The sequence below is a fragment of the Aquarana catesbeiana genome, linkage group LG02 (genome assembly GCF_042186555.1).
Source record: "Aquarana catesbeiana isolate 2022-GZ linkage group LG02, ASM4218655v1, whole genome shotgun sequence".
Classification (NCBI taxonomy): domain Eukaryota; kingdom Metazoa; phylum Chordata; class Amphibia; order Anura; family Ranidae; genus Aquarana; species Aquarana catesbeiana.
The window spans coordinates 700,886,356-700,905,477 of NC_133325.1; the positions used below are offsets into that span (position 1 = coordinate 700,886,356).

Below are 19,122 nucleotides of genomic sequence, written 5' to 3' on the forward strand. Positions count from 1 at the left end.
CTGATGTGATTTATGCATTTGCAATTGAAGCATGATGTTATTAATTTGCGTATTAGTTGCATGAGGGTATAGCACTGGCATATTTGACAGATTTTTCTTTATTATCCAGGGGGATAAAACATTTTTTTCAGCTGTTTGGGTAGAGGGCAGAGGAATACACAGGGCACCAGTTAAAGAAAATTGATTTGCTGAGATATCTGAACTGAAATTCCAGGTCTACATGCCTACTGTGGCCACTTTGTGGATTTCACATGCTTTCTTTTGGAATTTTAAAGTGTTTGTGAAGCCAAAACCTTTTATTCTAGCTTTGAATAAAATTGGGAGTTAGAACTCCTTTTAGGTTTTTACTGCTATCAGGAGCTCAGTTAGAAAGATTTACTCTCCATTCCTGTCCTTTTGACAATGTTTTGCTGTCCCCTCAAAATAACTCAACACACAGCCATTAATGTCTAAACTGCTGGCAACAAAAGTGAGTACACCCCTAAGTGAAAATGTCCAAATTGGGCCCAATTAGCCATTTTCCCTCCCCGGTGTCATGTGACTCGTTACTGTTACAAGGTCGTAAGTGTGTAAAATTTGGTGTTATCGCTCTCACTCTCTCATACTGGTCACTGGAAGTTCAACGTGGCACCTCATGGCAAAGAACTCTCTGAGGATCTGAAAAAAAGAACTGTTGCTCTACATAAAGATGGCTTAGGCTATAAGAAGATTGCCAAGACCCTGAAACTGAGCTGCCGCACAGTGGCCAAGACCATACAGCGGTTTACCAGGACAGATTCCACTCAGAACAGGCCTCACCATGGTTGACCAAAGAAGTTGAGTGCACGTGCTCAGTGTCATATCCAGAGGTTGTCTTTTGGGAAATAGACGTATGAGTGCTTCCGGCATTGCTGCAGAGGTTTTACGTGGTGGAAGGTCAGCCTGTCAGTTGTCAGACCATACGCCGCACACTCCATCAAATTGGTCTGGATGGCTGTCGTCCCAGAAGGAAGCCTCTTCTAAAGATGATGCACAAGAAAGCCCGCAAACTGTTTGCTGAAGAAAAGCAGACTAAGGACATGGATTACTGGAACCATGTCCTGTGGTCTGATGAGTCCAAAATAAACTTATTTGGTTCAGATGGTGTCAAGCGTGTGTCGCGGCAACCAGGTGAGGAGTACAAAGACAAGTGTGTCTTGCCTACAGTCAAGCATGGTGGTGGGAGTGTCATGGTCTGGGGCTGCATGAGTGCTGCCGGCACTGGGGAGCTACAGTTCATTGAGGGAACCATGAATGCCAATATGTACTGTGACATACTGAAGCAGAGCATGATCCCCTCCCTTCGGAGACTGGGTCACAGGGCAGTATTCCAACATGATAAAGACCCCAAACACAGCTCCAAGACGACCACTGCCTTGCTAAAGAAGCTGAGGGTAAAGGCGAAGGACTGGGCAAGCATGTCTCCAGACCTAAACCCTATTGAGTATTTGTGGGGCATCCTCAAACGGAAGGTGGAGGAGCACAAGGTCTCTAACATCCACCAGCTCCGTGATGTTGTCATGGAGGAGTGGAAGAGGACTCCAGTGGCAACCTGTGAAGCTCTGGTGAACTCAATGCCCAAGATGGTTAAGGCAGTGCTGGAAAATAATGGTGGCCACACAAAACATTGACACTTTGGGCCCAATTTGGATATTTTCACTTAAGGGGTGTACTCACTTTTGTTGCCAGCGGTTTAGACATTAATGGCTGTGTGTTGAGTTATTTTGAGGGAACAGCAAATTTACACTGTTATACAAGCTGTACACTCACTACTTTACATTGTAGCAAAGTGTCATTTCTTCAATGTTGTCACATGAAAAGATATAATAAAATATTTACAAAAATGTGAGGGGTGTACTCACTTTTGTGAGATACTGTATATCTGAAATAGCATGTTTGGGTGGAATGACCCTAAAAAAAAATCCTTTTGTCCCTGTTGAGTAATTGTTAGTGGAAAATCAGCCGTTTGAGTGTCATGCATTAGAAGTAAACCTAAAAATACCCCCGCAACTGGTGCCTAAACTTACCCCAACTCTTCTTGTCTCTTACCTTCCTTTAAAATCCCAGTACATCCATACATTGTGGCATGCAACATGCCCTCTGCCTCCCTACAGTGCAGAAACCTGAGCTGCCAGATATGAAGGCGGTGCCAAGGTTGAAAATGGAGTTCCACCCAAAAGTGGAACTTCCACTTATATGCTCCCCCCCGATGTCACATTTGGGGGAACGGGGACCCATTTATGACAGGTCCCCTTCCCCATTTCCGGGAGATGGGCTGCGGCCCAATCTCCTGGAAGTTCGGCCCCCCTCTTCCTTCCCCTGAGACAGGCCAATTGGAAAGTGCAATGCGCTTCACGTATGCACAGTAGGGAACCAGCAGTGAAGTCTTACGGCTTACCAGAAATGGTGGCGGCAGTACCCAGGAGTCGATCCAAAGATTGGCTGGGGTGCTGACATCTCGGACTCCCTGGATAGGTAAGTGCCCTAGTGTTAAAAGTCAGTAGCTACAGTATTTGTAGATGCTGACTTTTAATTTTTTTTTGGCTGCACCTCCTCTTTAAGCCAGTACATTGTTTGTAATTGCTGTTGACATTTAGGCAGCAGAAGCAGGCATCACAATGACACTAAGGCTCAGTTCACACTGCCTCGACCCTAAAGTCAGTGCGACTTTGCCAGGCAACTTTAGTGCTGCTTCGGAGCAACTTCGAAAAAACTTTGTAGCAACTTCAGGGAATGCCCAGATAATCATCCTGTAATGTCAGATCCAAATCACATCAGTTAAGATGAGGATCCGACTTAGAGGCGACTGCCATTAAAGTCTATGGGCACAAGTCGGATAGAAGTCGCCTGGAAGTAGTACAAGAACCTTTTCTAAAGTTGGAGCGATTTCAGTAGTGCTAATTAAGACAGCTCTCATTGACTAAAATAGGATTTCACATCTCACAAGTTGGATCCCAAGTCGTGGCAGTGTGAACAAAGCCCAAGGGTCCAGAGGATGTTTAGCACACATTGGGGTGTAGGGTTGATGGGTTTTATTTAAAGTGTAAGCCTAGCCAAAACTTTTTCTTCCTTTTTCATAGAGTGCGGAAAGATTAGAACTCTCCTGCTGGCTTTTTACTGCTAACTGGGGCTCCATTAGTAGACATTTCTGCTCACTAACTTTCATAGTGACAATTGTTCTAGCAAACGTAGAGTGAGGGAAAATCTGTGACAGAGAGATTCTGTCAGTCAGACTTCATGTACTATAGGACACTTGTAACAAAGTTATGATAAAGAGAAATCAGGAAACGGATTTACATTTGCACATATAATTATAGGGAGGACACATCAGGAAGATTTGTTTCAATGCAGTTTGACAACATTTGATTAGGCTGGCAAACCCATTTCATATTTTTAGACACAAATCATTTAGCTCATTCCACCTGCCACACAACTGGTTCTGGCAGTATCGGGCTGGCTCTGCCCTTATTGCCACTAGTACCTGTTGATCTCAGGAGATGCTCAGTCCTACAGCAGAGATCCAGCACCTTGGATAGACAGAAGGGGAATTTTACAAACATTAGCCTATTTTTTTCTTTTTTCTTGTGTCAGTTACATTTTTATCATGTCGCTCTCTCATCCTGATCCCATGCTTACAGAAACTTCTCTTTACAGTGACACCACTGATTTCCCAGTGGCACCCAGCAAAATTTCCTTCCCTGTATTTTCCAAGCCTATGGACTCCAATATAAAGCCTAGGTAAGTACCTGTTTTTATTACAGTAAAACTTAGAACAAAACAAGTCATTTTCCTGTAATGTTTAAAAATGTACAGTAGTTTGGGTGGTTATATTTAATGTAATTATTTATATACATTTGTAATCTAAAATTATACAAACAGGACATATTGTTGTTTGTAGACGTAATGCAGTTCATTTACTGAAGGCAAAAAGACTGTCTACTTTGCAAGGGTAATTTCACTTTGTTAGGGGATTTTCCCTTAGATCAGTGAAGGCAGTGAAATCAATCACGTGCAATCAAAAATAGCATCTTTTTTATTTTTCTTGCACATGATTGGGTATTATTTACAAAATAAATGTTCACAACATATACCAAGATAAGAGAACATGAACGGCCTATTGGAGTTTAACAGTAACCAACACTAGATTTAAGTAATTTATATAAAAAAATGCTCCATAGCACTGAACTTTTTAGATATTCTTTTCTCAATGAGGTATGGTACAGATATATATATATATATATATATATATATATATATATATATATATATATATATATATATAAAATGTATCATTAGTAAATTAGTATTTATACATACTGGCTTTATCTTGACTTAATTGTAAACTGTATTTTTAGAAACACCACCTAGGTTTAGCAAAAGCTTAAGCATTTCAGTGCCTTAGACATTTGCCTCTGCATCTTTCTGTATTTTTTTTATTTATTTATTGCCCTGGCCAGGTGCTTTGTCATACATCCCATCTAAAGCCCCTAAAACTGAACCTTTTCCGGGCCACTGCATGTCAACACGCTGTAACTAGCACCAATGGCAAACCTGTGTACATGTGTTAATGTGCACTGAAACGTGTAGGTGTGAATTGAGCCTCCAATTTAGAATGCTCCAAAGGCTGAGTTGGATGTTATGAAGCTGAATTCCATGGTGTCTTTTGCTGTGCTTGCTTGACTTCACATTTTGGTAAAATTGCATGTTTACTGCAACTCCCCTTGTACAAGTCAAAGCAAATGCAAATAAAAGCAAGTCAACCATATCAACTCAAAGACAACTTAAACGTCCAGAAACCCTAAGAGTAGAGTTTGTATACCACTGTTTTCTACAAAATTGTGACAAACTGTCATAAAGATGACCCTTTATGTCTCTCTTTTAAAGTGGAAGGGAACTCTGTTTTTCTTTCAGAACTATAAATGCACACAAAAGTATTTTTTGAACACAAAAGTGTATATATATATATATATATATATATATATATATATATATATATATATATATATATTTTTTTTTTTTTTTTCCTAATGAGATGGTCATTTTAGAGGGTAATGGGGTCTCTTTTTTCCATCTAGAGCTGTAACTAAAATATAAAACTAACATTTCCATACCTGGACCAACCTTGCCAAAACTGAAATTACATGTATTCTAGCTGTGCATTTGGTTTGCCATGGTCCTTTTTTTATGACAAGCTTTTTTTGGAAGCTAGCATTAGAAAACAGATTCTTCTATCAAACTATACTAATGAGGGTTCAGTTCCTAAAATCTGTAAAATGTTTAAAATAAATATTGAACCTGTAGTATCCTGTTAGCCAATATGGCCCTGTAAAGCATTTAACTATGCTTACATTGTGTATAAAAGAGCATAATAAACAGATATAACACAATATTTTCAGATGTAGACATTCCATTAGCTCGTTTAGAAGAGCAATTAGAAGAAAAGAAAAAAATAGGACACTATTTTGTTTGGTTTTATGCTAATATTTTACTTTCTTCTAGGATGTCTAATGTATTTCCTTACCAAATATAAATGTGTATAAAACTAATTTAAGTACATTGTATGAACTTTTCAACCTTTTTATCCCAAATAGTAACCACAGGCAAAGTGAGGATATTGATTCTCCACAAACCGTGTCAGATGTGTCAGAGTTCCTGTTAAAGAAATGTAATAATGGGTAAGATTATCCTCCTACATACAAGTCAGTAGAATGTTGTCCCCCATTCAGTACCTAATAATCAGTTTCCGCACCCTTTAGTATGATCACATCACTTTTAGGGTGCTGCCCCACACTTCTATCCCCTTTCCTTCTCCTATCTGTAATGTGCTCCCCTAGCAGGTGAAGGAGTTCTGAGCAGATTGTAGATCTAGATTAACGTGAACAATCATATTAATGTTTTTTTACTTGTTTATATATACTGTATTTTAGGATGTGCTTATGTCCACAGTACTGTGTTAAAACATTTTAGAGTACTTGGGGACAGGTAGATTTCCTTATTAGATGCAGGATCTGCTTTGTGGTTAGCAATGTAGTACAGTGATTGTTCTTCATTGCTTCTCCCTCCACTCTTCTCAGACTGCTTGGAAACAATGTAGATCCCCATTCTTTTGTACATAGCTAATTTCAGTGTCTGACATACAGATAGAAACAAGATATACCTATGCTCATATCCCAATTGCTTGTACATGAATATAATCTACTAGGTGCTAAAGGGGTGTGACCACATATTAACACTAAAAATACTGGATGAACTCTCTGCACACTGCTACACCCTTTAAAGCAAACTTTGCAATTAAAAATAGGGATATTTGGTTCACACATATTGCAATACGTATTTAACCACTTCAGCCCCGGGAAGGTTTTACCCTCTTAATGATTAGGCCATTTTTTGCGACGATATACCCAAATAAAATTGATGTCTTTTTTCCCACAAATAGAGCTTTCTTTTGGTTTTTGATCCCCTCTGCGTTTTTTTTTTTTTTTTTTTTTTTTTGCACTATAAACAAAATAAGACCATCAATCTTGAAAACAATATATTTTATTTTGTGCTATAAAGCATACCCAATAAAAAAAATTAAAACGATCTAATTTCTTCATTAATTTAGGCCAATATGTATTCTGCTACATATTTTTGATAAAAAAAAAAAACAATAAGCATATAAGGATTGGTTTGTGCAAAAGTTATACCATCTACAAAATAGGGGATAGATTTATGGCATTTTTATTATTATTATGTTTTTTTTTACTAGTAATAGCGGGCGGTGAACAGTGATTTTTAGCGGGACTCCGACATTGCGGCAGACAGATCGGACACCTAACTGACAATTTTTTACACTTTTTTGGGAACCAGTGACATTATTACAGTGATCAGTGCTAAAAATATGCACTGTCATTGTACTAATGACACTGGCAATGAAGGGGTTAACAGGGACAATCAAGGGGTTAACTATGTTCCCTGGGTGTGTTTACTAACTGTCTGGGGGATGGGCTGTCTGTGATAACACACACAGATCTGTCTTCCTGCATAGCAGAAAGACAGGATCTCAGTGTAATACCCTGTCAGAACAGAGATCTGCCTTGTTTACTTTGGCAGATCCCCGTTCTGTCTCTGCAGGGAACGATTGCGGGTGGCTGGCGGGCATGGAGTGTGCCGGACCCGCTGATTGGCACCCCAACTGGCCAATCGGCACGCTTGGCCACAGAAGCTAGAGCAGGAACTGCCGTAACGGTACCTTCATGCAGCGGAGCCACCTTGCTGCAGTATAACTATGGCGGCTGGTCGACAAGTGGTTAAGCTGGCCAACTGCGTAAAAATAATCCCTCTTTGGCCAGTCCTACTCTGTATTGCAGGTCAGTGGCCAGACCTAAACTGTTTATCTCTCCCCCATTTTGTGTCGGTTTGCCCCAGGTTGGCATTGTTTCTACAGTAGCATTTGCAGTGGCAAACTAGAGTAAGACTGGCTACAGAGGGTTTATTTTGATGCAGTTTGCCAGCTTAAACATGTATTGCAATATGTGTGCACTAAATATCCCTATTTTTTATTGCAATGTTTGCTAGAAAGGGTATAGCATTGTTCAGAGGGTCCATCCAGTATTATTATTGACATACAGATAGTTCACATTAGGTCAATCTACAAATCTGATTCTGTACTAGTGTCATGTTTATATGGAGCAAAAAGCAAGTACGGTAGATATATGACAAACATACTGTTTTCCCAACATAATATACTGTTATATCATGCTCTGCCTGTAAACATAGCTGTGACCATAGTGTACTTGTACGGAAGGAAACAAAACGCATCAAATATGACTATAGTGGAGTTACCCAAAGGAGCGTAAAACACCAACAGCCATGAAGTCCTTTTTGTGTCTAGCACCCAACCTCTACAAAAGATTCAGAATCAAATCCAGAAATCACTCTTTCTAAATGACCACTGAAGCCCACAACAGCACACATTGAGAATGTAGTTGAGAATGTAGATATTCGCCAGCACACCAAGGACCATCAATTTCATCCAACCTTTTTTTTTATTCAAGAAAGATCAGATCACAAAAAAGTGTAGTGCAACGTTTCAGAGCCACGCAGGACCTCTTCATCAGGCATGTGATCACATGCTTGATGAAGGGGTTCTATGTGGCTACAAAACATTGCACTACACTGTTTTGTGATGTGATCTTTCTTGAATAAAAAAACTTTTGGACAAAATTAATGACCCTTGTTGTGCTGGAGAATATCTACATATCGCATAAGTTCCAGTATCCAGCTGGCAGTCCCTACAGCACCCAATAACCTAAAGAGCATATTCCAGGAATGTGTGCGATGGGAATATGGACTGTAGTTGAGAATGTTCACAGAATAAATTGTGTGAATATTTACTTCAATTATCTGATCATGTGAAACGAAAATTCATGTTTACTTATTTTATATGTCACAACTTGTGAAACATTGCTGTGCATTAATATAATGTAAAATGTAGAGGTATATTAGAGCTTCACACACTAAGCATTATAACATAAAATTGTGTTCAACAACATCACAGATTTTTTGTGACTAGTATCTCACAAATGTCCTGTTTTTTTTTTTTTAAGTGTTGACTCTTCAAGTCCAAAGAAAACACCAAAAAGGCCACCTAAAAATCTCCTGTTCAAAGCAGTCTCTGAAGGCGACATAGAATCATTGAGCAGATTGCTGCAAGAGGCCAAAGAGTGTGCTGAAACATATACACAGAAGCAAGCTCAAGGTAAATATAATGCTTTATGTTTACTTTTTTCTTAATAAACTGTGTAAGGAATTATAACTCCATATACAAAAGCTGCTGTGCAAATGGGCAAATATCCAATCCAACCCTTTAGCAATAAGGATGATTATTCAGGCTTCATTTCTCTTTTGTGACTGTTTCTAGAATTTGTAGAATCGTGAATTTTCAGGGTCTCAAGCTGGCCATACATGGTTACATTTTTATTTGAACGTTTGTTGAAAAATTGTTCATCAGAACATTCTTTCTTATCAGTGAGTCAACTAATTTTGTTCAAATTTATCTAGACCTGCTATTTGGACTTGGATTACAATATGTATATTTTTTTCCAATTAAAGAAAAACGCTTTCAAAGTTAGAATTCTGTTCATATGAGAAAAATTTTCCATCCTGCTCCTTCAAATTTTCTTTGAAGAAAGAAAGATAAAAAATGAATGTTGATTTGACACCACTAACAATTAGAAAATCAAAACTTCCTGAAACCAACATTTTCTAAAGAAATTCTACTGGTATATAGCTAGCTTTAGCATCAGCTGCACAACTGTGACATAACCTGAGAATTACATAGAATCTACAAATTTTCAATAATGATTTCCAAAAACACATATCTGACCAGTTTCTCTGTGATACTTGGGTATTATCTAATCATATAGTACTCAATCAGGTTATTTATTTTATTTAACCACATCTAGATCGCCCACCGCACATATACTTGGCAGCACGACTGCGCAAAAGGACGTAACTGTACGTCGTTCCGTTCATGAGATACTATGGGCACGCCGGGGGAGCATGCACGTGGGTCGGCAGACTCGATGTCCGCCGGCCACCCACGGTTGTGGTACAGAGAGGCAGAACGGGGATCTGCATATGTTAACAAAGCGGATCCCTGTTCGGACAGGAGATGACATGGAGATCTGCTGTTCCTAGTGATGAGGAACAGTGATCTCTGTGTTTTCCCAGTGATCCCATCCCCCACACAGTTAGAACACACCCAGGGAACACAGTTAACCCTTTGATCGCCCCCTAGTGTTAACCTCTTCCCTGTCAGTGTCATTTATACATTGATCAGTGCATTTTTTTTAGCACTGATCACTGTATTGGTGTCACTGGTCCCCAAAAAGTTTTACTTAGGGTCAGATTTGTCTGCCGCAATGTCACAGTCCCGCTAAAAAACGCAGATCGCCACCATTACCAGTAAAAACAATAAAAAAATAAAAGTCCCTAAATCTACCCCGTATTTTGTAGACACTATAACTTTTGTGCAAACCAATCAATATACGCTTTTTGGAATTTTTTTTACCAAAAATATGTAGCAGAATACATATTGGCCTAAACTGATGCAGAAATTAGATTTTTAAATTTTTTGGATATGTATTATAGGAGAAAGAAAAAAATATTGTGTTTTTTTTTTTTTCCAAAATTGCAGCTCTTTTTTTGTTTATAGCACCAAAAATAAAAACCGCATAGGTGATCAAATAACACTAAAAGAAAGCTCTATTTGTGGAAAAAAAAAGGACGTCAATTTTGTTTGGGTACAACGTCACATGACTGTGCAATTGTCAGTTAAAGTGATGCAGTGCCGTATCGCAAAAAATAGCCTGGTCATTAAGGGGGTAAATCCTTCCGTAGCTGAGGTGGTAAATCTGTATTAGAAAGATTACACCTTACAGAAAATGTATGACATTTACTTTGCTAAAGCTCTGTATATCATAAACAATTGCTATTTCTTTTCTTTAAAAAATCTAACATTTTTTACCTTTTCTCATCCTTTCAGTCCTGTCTACATGCACTCACTCTAGTGGTGGCTGCATGTCATTGCTCAGGACAGGCTTCCTGATAATGAAAATGGCAGACTATTGAGTACCAGCACAGTACCGGAAGCTGGGTAACAACCCAATGGAGCAATTGGGAGACAGGCACAGAGCATTGTCACTTCATAGCAGGAAGAATAATTACTGATGATCCTGGTGTCAAGGTTCATATTGAACCTTGACACCAGGATCATCAGTAATTATTCTAGTGAAAGTTGAAGATTTAAAATATTAAAACTGATCTTTTAAATTACATAAACTTGTAAAAAAAATATATGAGATTTTAGTAATTGGGTATTGATATACTTTATTATTACTGAATTGCTATAAAAGAAAAGTGCTGCATTATAGATACATTAACACAAATGGTCGAGCATGGTTTACATACACCAGTAAGTTGTGCTCATGTTTATTATACACGCTAATAAATTATGTGCTGTGTTTTAGACTTCTACATGTACAAATTAACATCAAAAGACACTGGAAAAACCTGTTTGATGAAGGCATTGCTGAACATTAATGACAATACTACTGAGATTGTTAGTATCCTGCTGTCATTCGCTGAGGAGAATGGATTTTTAGAAAGATTTATTAATGCTGCATATACAGAAGAGAATTATAAAGGTAAGGATGGGTAGCATCTGCACTGCACAATACAACCCAGACATACACATAGAAGAGCAGAAAAGACGCATACAAACTGTTATTAAGCACAAATTACTTCCTTAGTATTCATGTTAATGGATACCACAGTCAAGCATTTTTTTTATGACTCTGGTAGCATAAATGGCTGATTAAAATGGACTTAGCTTTCTACTAAATACAATGCTAGGTATTATAAACTGTCCAAACCTGAAAACCCCGTGCATTTTTATGAATGTCTACCAGTAGTTTGTAACACATCAAGAATTTTAATTGAAAACAACCAATTTTTTTCCCACATCTGGAGTCATTTTGGGCTGATCCCAATATGTCTTTACATTTTGCAAAATTATTAGAATGCAGATTATGAACAAACCATAAAATGTTAAATATTCACAAAAATCATAAACAGGACCCACATCTTGCTGATCTGGAATACCTGAACCTGACCTGGATTAGACTTAGAACCTCTAGTTTACCTCTAGAAACCTCTGTTTATTTCTCTTACTTCTAAAAATTAGATATTATATTTTGAGTATGTTGAATCTATTTCTAGGTCAAACAGCACTGAACATAGCCATTGAGAGACGTCAGAGTGACCTTGTCAAGTGCTTGATAAGAAAAGGGGCTAATCTAAATGTATATGCACAAGGACGTTTCTTTAACCCAAAGCATAAACATGAAGGATTTTATTTTGGTAAGTAATAACAATTAGAGATTTGTAGGATTTCATTCACTATAGTCATATACAAGCTTCACTATAACATGGTTGAAACTTGTACTTCTCATCTTTTTTTGTGTGTGACATGATGGGCATGCAAGTTTCTTTGCTGATCCTGTTCACCTAAAGATTGAAAAATATTAAAAGCTATTATGCAATTCTGTAACTTGCATCACATTTCTTTCCCAACATAATAGAAAATATCTGTCATTTGATATGCTAAGCCACTGAAATTGTAAACGCCAACTTACTTAGACTCTGGAATGACTACTTCTCACTGCATCTAAATGGCCAAAGTGGTTCATTCCGACCTTCTAGAGAATGGGAATTTTTTCTTGTTCAGAATGTTTATTGAAAATTTGGTGTAGCTGAAATACAACACGTACAATTCCTGCTTCATTAAGGCTAGTTGTCATAACATTTGCCATGGGTATTATAATCACAAATGGGTATATTAAACTAAAGTTGTGCATAACCGATAATATCACGGAAATTACAATAAGGCATATTCTTAAATGGGCATTTTTTTTTTTTAATTATTTATTTTAACAATTGTAAAACATCATATCGTAAGATACAAAGATCATGACATTTTAAGAATTCAAAAGCAATATACAAAACAAATTAATAGAATTTGGTGGGGATACCCGTATAGGCGTGTGTCAGCGGTTACCATCACTGGGTCAATCAAACAAGAAAATATCTATACAGTATCCAAATCTAGGTCAAAAATAAAAACATAATGTGTCAGCTACAAAATCAAACATAAAGGATGGTCAAAGGATATTGCTAATGGGTTTCAAAAAGGCATGGAACTATAAGGTTCAAGAGAAAATATTGAGTCGTCCCAAGCTTTCCAAATTTTCCCAAATAGGGGAAGGGTACCTTCAATCTTAGCGGTCAAATGCTCCATCCTGCACATATCTGTAACTATGGAAAGTACATGGTGTAAAGTGGGGGGGGAGGTAGAGAGCCAAAGTCTAGGGATGGCTCTTTTCGCTGCCAGAAGTATGAAAGACCCGAGCTTCTGTAATGATTTAGGGATACCCGGGAAAGGAAGACCTAGAAGGAAATGTATGGGGTTCAATGGAATAGTTGTAGAGAAAAGTGCTTGCAATAATTTTTGAACCTCGGTCCAATATGTGCTAAAGATATGACAATCCCAGAAGATGTGAAGATGGATACCAACGGATTGACCACATCTCCAGAACAAGTTAGAGAGAGTAGGATTCTGGGCATGTAGTAATTCAGGGGTTCTGTACCAAAAAAAGTATCTTAATGGCGGTTTCTTTTTGTGCTACACATCTTGAGACTTTTGAACATGATTCCCAAATTTTCCCCCAATCCAACAATGAGATTGGTCGGTTTAACATTCTAGACCATTTTGCCATGTAATTATGTGTGGAATCAGTTAGGGGGGTACTGCGTGGAGCATTTTATATATAGACGAAATTAGTTTAGTTTCATATGGGCCATTTGCACATAATATTTCAAAGTCTGTAGGTTTTTCTAAGGATAGTGAAGGCGAGTTAGTTTGGAAAAAATGTTTAATTTGTAAATAGGAGTATTCCATAGAGGCAGGGAGATCATGTTTTTTTGGAGGTCTGAAAATTATAGGAATTTACGTGTAACCGGGTGTACCAGATGTCGCAGCTGAAATATACCCGCTTGAGTCCATGGGAGTGTTCGCATATAAGACAGTCCGTCTGGAATATCTGGGTTGAAAAGGACATTCTGGAGAGGAGAGCATGATGAGGAAAGGGAGAACTTATCTGTACATCTCTTCCAAATGGATAGGGTAAAAAGCATCGGGGACAAACAAAGAGACCTCAATTGGGGCATGAATTTGCTTGAGGATGGCCATAGCATGTAACAGGGATGGACTGGAGCAGTGATCCCCATTTCAATTTCAGCCCACCTACTTGGGGCTTTCCTTGAGGTCCAGGTGGCCAGTACCCTGAGATGGGAGGTGTAATAGTATTTAATGAGATCAGGAGCAGCCAGCCCACCTTTAGTTCTAGGGGAAAAACTACTGATTGAGCAATTCTATGAGATGCATTATTCCAAATAAAATTAAGGCACTTTCTCTGGAGGTTTTTCAGCTGCGACATTGGGACTGGGATTGGTAGTGTTTCAAATAAGTACAATAATTTAGGTAGTACCGACATTTTGAGGACGTTAATTCTGCCAAGAAGAGAGAGTGGGATGGGGGTCCAGAGTTGTAGAAGTCTAGAGATTTCTGCAAACACCAGAATAGTAGAGTAACCTTCAAAGTATATATAAAACAAAAAAAAACTGAGACATTTTTCTGATAAGCTTACAAATGTTATTTGTTATTTAGGTCAAACGCCATTAGCGCTTGCTGCATGCACCAACCAACCAGATGTGGTACAGCTGTTGATGGAGAACAGCCAGACCAATGTTACCATCCAGGACTCTCTGGGGAACACTGTTCTTCATGCACTAGTGACAGTGGCAGAGAATTCAGAAGCACAGAATGCCTTCATCATACGAATGTATGATACAATCCTACGAACCTGCAAAAACAAGTCTTTGGAAAGTATTGAAAATAACGAAGGACTAACTCCAATGCAACTTGCAGCTAAGACTGGGAAAACTGATGTAAGATTTTAAACAACTATACTGTTGTATATAACTAATTATTCTACTGGGCAAGATGCTTTTATACCAAAATTTCAATATTCCCGCTATACTGAGCGAAAAAAAAAAAAAAAAAAAGATATATGACTGCTTTCTTTTTTGCCTGTGTTGTCAAGATATATTGATTTATGGACAAATATGACAGATTTATCCCTTGACAAATTGGTTAACCTCATGGGGCAGCCAATTCAAGACCAATCCTTACATGCTGGATTATTAAAGATCATGAAGGTGAAAATGTTTTACATTTATCATTTTTTAACATATCATTTTTCTGTTTTGTAGATACTACATTACATACTGAGTCGAGAGATAAAAGAAAAGGAAAACAGGGTTCTGTCCCGAAAGTTCACAGACTGGGCCTATGGACCGGTTTCATCTTGTCTGTATGACCTAAAAGATGTGGACACAACCACTCATAATTCCTTATTGGAAATTGTGGTTTATAACACCAACATCAATGTAAGTATCACAGGACTTGTCATTAGGTATTGTTATATACAGCAATGCCACTAGATTTAAACACAGGAATGAAAACAACTTGAACATTATTATTCGGATTCCAAATTCCCACATGCCATATTTTAAGTATTATAATTTGTGCAAGTTGTACTAGAAAGTTTATAGTTTTGTATGACACAAAGTATTCAGCATCCAACAGATCTTTGTGTTGCTGCAACGTGTGGTAGATTGCATGTTTACACGTTACTGCAACACATGTAAACCCTAGTACTTTTTGTTTCCCATTAAAATGAATGGGAATTTGCTCACTCCAGCAATTGATTATGATACACTTTTGCTTTAGCAAACCAAATGTCATTAATTTCGGTTTTAGATCTACTTTAATATTGTTATTACATTCTCAGAATTCACCATACAAGGGAAGCTTCTTTCTGTGCACACCTGTAAAACATGGGCCACTGAAAACAATCCATTTAAAGCCATGGCCAATATTGCCCGAAAAGATTAACATTTTTGCTGGACACCACTGTTATGAATATCCTACCATCTTCTTTTGTCTCTTAGAGAGTGACAATGTAATATTTCTATATGATAATATGTATGTACCCTGTGAAGCCCATTATGGAAAATCAGTTGGGGGATGCCAGCACAATCATCTGGTCTTTGTAATGATAGGTGGATTGAATTAGGAATTTTGGAGGGGTTGGGGATTCCTCAACTATGGAGTCCTAAGAAGTAGAATAAACAAGCATGTGATTCAGCTTACCAGAAATCAAACCACACTGAAGTATTAGATTTGGCTGGGCACAGTGTTTATTATCCAACACGTTACACACTACACTATGCAGCCTGTCCACATTCCATACAGATTTAGCTTTAGGTTATGGATAGCAGCACAACTTATCTAATAAAAGATTAGTTTTATGCTTTGTATTTTGTTGCATAAAAATTTGTGTGATATGTTTTTAATAACAGAATTGTACTTTTTAATAGAACCGTCATGAATTGTTATCTTTGGAGCCCCTCCATACGCTGCTTCAACTAAAATGGAAGAAGTTTGCAAGATACATGTTCTTCATGTCCTTTCTTCTGTCTTTAACATATAATGTTGTCCTGACATTAATCTCCTATTACCGCCCACGTGGAGAACAGGTAAACCATCTCATATTTACTAGGTAACCTTGCTAAGTTCATTAGTTTTGTTATTATAATAATTATTATTAAAACATTAACTGAACTCGTTCAAGTTGTTCTCACAGCAGCTCAGGTCCCCTTTGTACCCCCTATTGGCAGGGAGTCTAAAACCTTTCATTCAAATATGTTTATATTCCTAAAAAATCTGTAAATAAACTATATAACAAGCCCTCACTGACTCCTATAGCAGCAAATACTTGGAGAAATTCTTCCTCAAAGTCCACAAGAAATGCAGAGAAGTTGTTCAAGCCTAGCATTTGCATTCTACTCTCCTCTCTTTTTTATGAATCTGTTGTGTTTACATTAGAAGGCTGGCATGCTCTCTAAGCACGCCTGAAAGACAGGAGCTAAAGGAATAAAAACTAAAGTGAAAGCACTTCTCTGTAAATTTGATGGTGAATTACTCCACAATGCCTGCAGCCACAGATGTCAGTGAAGTGTCCTTTCACTCTGACTTTGTCTGCTTCTGTTCAGCCAGATATCCATGAACTGAACCCCTGCTGAATCAGAGCAGAATAGGATAGATGTCACTTTGGTGTCCGTATTTTAACAGCGGCCCCATGTTGGATCTATGGGCTACGTCCAGTCTGTCACATTTAGGTCTGGAAAAAATGAAAATGGATGAAGTTTTTCCTTTTCTGAACATGGGCAGGTTTAGAGGTAGGTGGATGTAAACAGATGTATGTCTGTGTACATCCGCCTGCCTATAGTCTGCTTTAAAAACTGAAAGGCGGACCTGATCAAAAAGCTCTTAGGAAAGGACGCTAAAGCTTATTTACTGCTTTTTAAAAATATGTAAATAATTGAATGCCCATAGTCTGGTCACAGTTCTACTTTAAGCTTCAAATTTGTTGTAGCATTTAAGATAGTACAGAAAGATGTTGTAAACTAAATAATGAACGAAAGTTTATAGTTCTGTTAATGCATTCATTTGATTTGTGCCCAGCTAGATCCTTAGAACTCTGAAACAATATTCTTGCTGACAGACAGTAGTCCTGAAGCTGGTGGCTGAGAACCACTGTCTAATGCTGAGTACACACAAGCGGACTTTTTGACCGGACTGGTCGATGGACCAAGTCCGGCGGACAATTCGACAATGTATGGGCTTCATCGGACCTGCAGCGGACTTTTTTGGTCGAAAATCTGACAGACTTTAGATTTGGAACATGTTTCAAATCTTTCTGATGGACTCGAGTCCGGTCGAAAAGTCCGCTCGTCTGTATGCTAGTCCGACGGACAAAAACCGAAGCTAGGCCAGCTATTGGCTACTGTCTATGAACTTCCTTATTTTATTCCGGTCGTACGTCATCACGTACGAATCCGTCGGACTTTGGTGTGATCGTGTGTAGGCAAGTCCGTTCGTTGGGAAAGTCCGTTGGAACTCCACCGAAAGTCCGTCGGATAGACCGTCGGACCAGTCCGGTCGAAAAGTCCGCCCGCGTGTACACTGCATAAGGGAATTGTTAAGCATTAGGTTCCAGACCCTGTAAAATGTACAAATATGTAGACTGTATACTTTATTTGTAAGTGGTCACTACAGTTACCAGAACAAAATTGTGTAGAGTACGAAAGCATAGAGAACTATCTCTTCAAAATGTCATTGATAACCCTTAACTACACATAAGCCTCCACAGTCAGGTCTTTCATTCTGCTACCAACCTATAGAAAAAAATTACCCAAACTCTAAACATACCCTTGAAGTTCCATTGTTGACCTTTCCTTGTGATAAATGCTAGCTGCCTGGCTGTCAGGCACATCCATTGGTTTTACAAACCAACCCAGAACAATTATGCAGATTAATAACACTAACTTCACTCTCATAGCCTGATCTTCCTGCTTCTTCCAGGTCCAAAGTATAGAAACCAGATACAGACAGGCAGCTAGCATTTTCTCAAAGAAAGTCAGCAATGGCAGCCTACATGTTTCCCTTAGTATGGCTTTTCAGTACACACTATTTTAAGATGCTGGAGATCTTTGACTTGAGCCCACCTAATATCTTTCTCCTCTTATCACAGGCTTTGTATCCACTTAGTCTCTCATATGATCGAGGATGGCTGCAACTGGTTGGACAAATGTTTATTATTGTTTGTGCTACCTACCTCATGATCAAAGAGGTGAGTAATCGCAATGTTTTCCAATTACAGGGTGTAATTATAGAAACGATTCATTCTTTTCATTGCGTATCATTACACTCATTAATTCTTTGCATAGTTCTTTGTTTGATGTCATGTGGCCCCACCCTTATATAGTTTTAGACTGAGCAAAAACATGGGTGTGCTAACCAGTGTATAATCTGCTTACATCTTCCAGCTTCCATCATATGATATAGATCTTTATATGCACTAGATTTTCCCAATTCTAATGTGCATAGAAAGTGTTTGATATATTGTATGTGCCTGTATTCAATAAGTACATGTAGATTGCAGGCTTATTAAATAAGGCACTCCATACAGCAAACACAACAGACTTACTTTCCTGCCATCTGAGCTAGACATGTGCACACTGAAATATTTCGTTTCGGGATTTTGTTTTCGTCCGAAAAATAAATTTATTTAGTTACTCCCGAAATTAGTTTTTCTTTATTTAGTTTTTCGTTAAAAACTTGCATTCATCCGAAAATCCAAATTAATTAAGATCGAATCTGTCATTGAAGGCTTATGGTGCCTGTCGAATGTTCAAAGAAGATTCGACGGAGCAGCTAAACTGTACGATGCCGTATAGTTTAGCTGCTCCTTTGAATCTTCTTAGAACTTTCAACAGACACCATAATCGTAAATGAAAGTAAGTTGGCTGTACGTGTGTTAGTTCTAGCTATTTTACTGCCCCTCCTCTTTGGTTACAATCAGCCAATAACATTCA

The 19,122-nt window shown here is 38.2% G+C and overlaps 1 protein-coding gene across 1 annotated transcript in view; it reads left to right on the plus strand.

The window, feature by feature from the left end:
• TRPV3 (transient receptor potential cation channel subfamily V member 3) overlaps positions 1 to 19,122 on the plus strand; it is a 55,363-nt gene that overhangs the window by 22,118 nt on the left and 14,123 nt on the right. Inside the window, exons 3-11 of the mRNA XM_073616911.1 lie at positions 3,673 to 3,756; positions 5,610 to 5,693; positions 8,607 to 8,758; positions 11,031 to 11,207; positions 11,782 to 11,922; positions 14,288 to 14,568; positions 14,893 to 15,069; positions 16,063 to 16,221; positions 18,279 to 18,377. Of these exons, the coding sequence (XP_073473012.1) occupies positions 3,673 to 3,756; positions 5,610 to 5,693; positions 8,607 to 8,758; positions 11,031 to 11,207; positions 11,782 to 11,922; positions 14,288 to 14,568; positions 14,893 to 15,069; positions 16,063 to 16,221; positions 18,279 to 18,377 (1,354 nt within the window). The remainder of the gene's footprint in view (positions 1 to 3,672; positions 3,757 to 5,609; positions 5,694 to 8,606; positions 8,759 to 11,030; positions 11,208 to 11,781; positions 11,923 to 14,287; positions 14,569 to 14,892; positions 15,070 to 16,062; positions 16,222 to 18,278; positions 18,378 to 19,122) is intronic.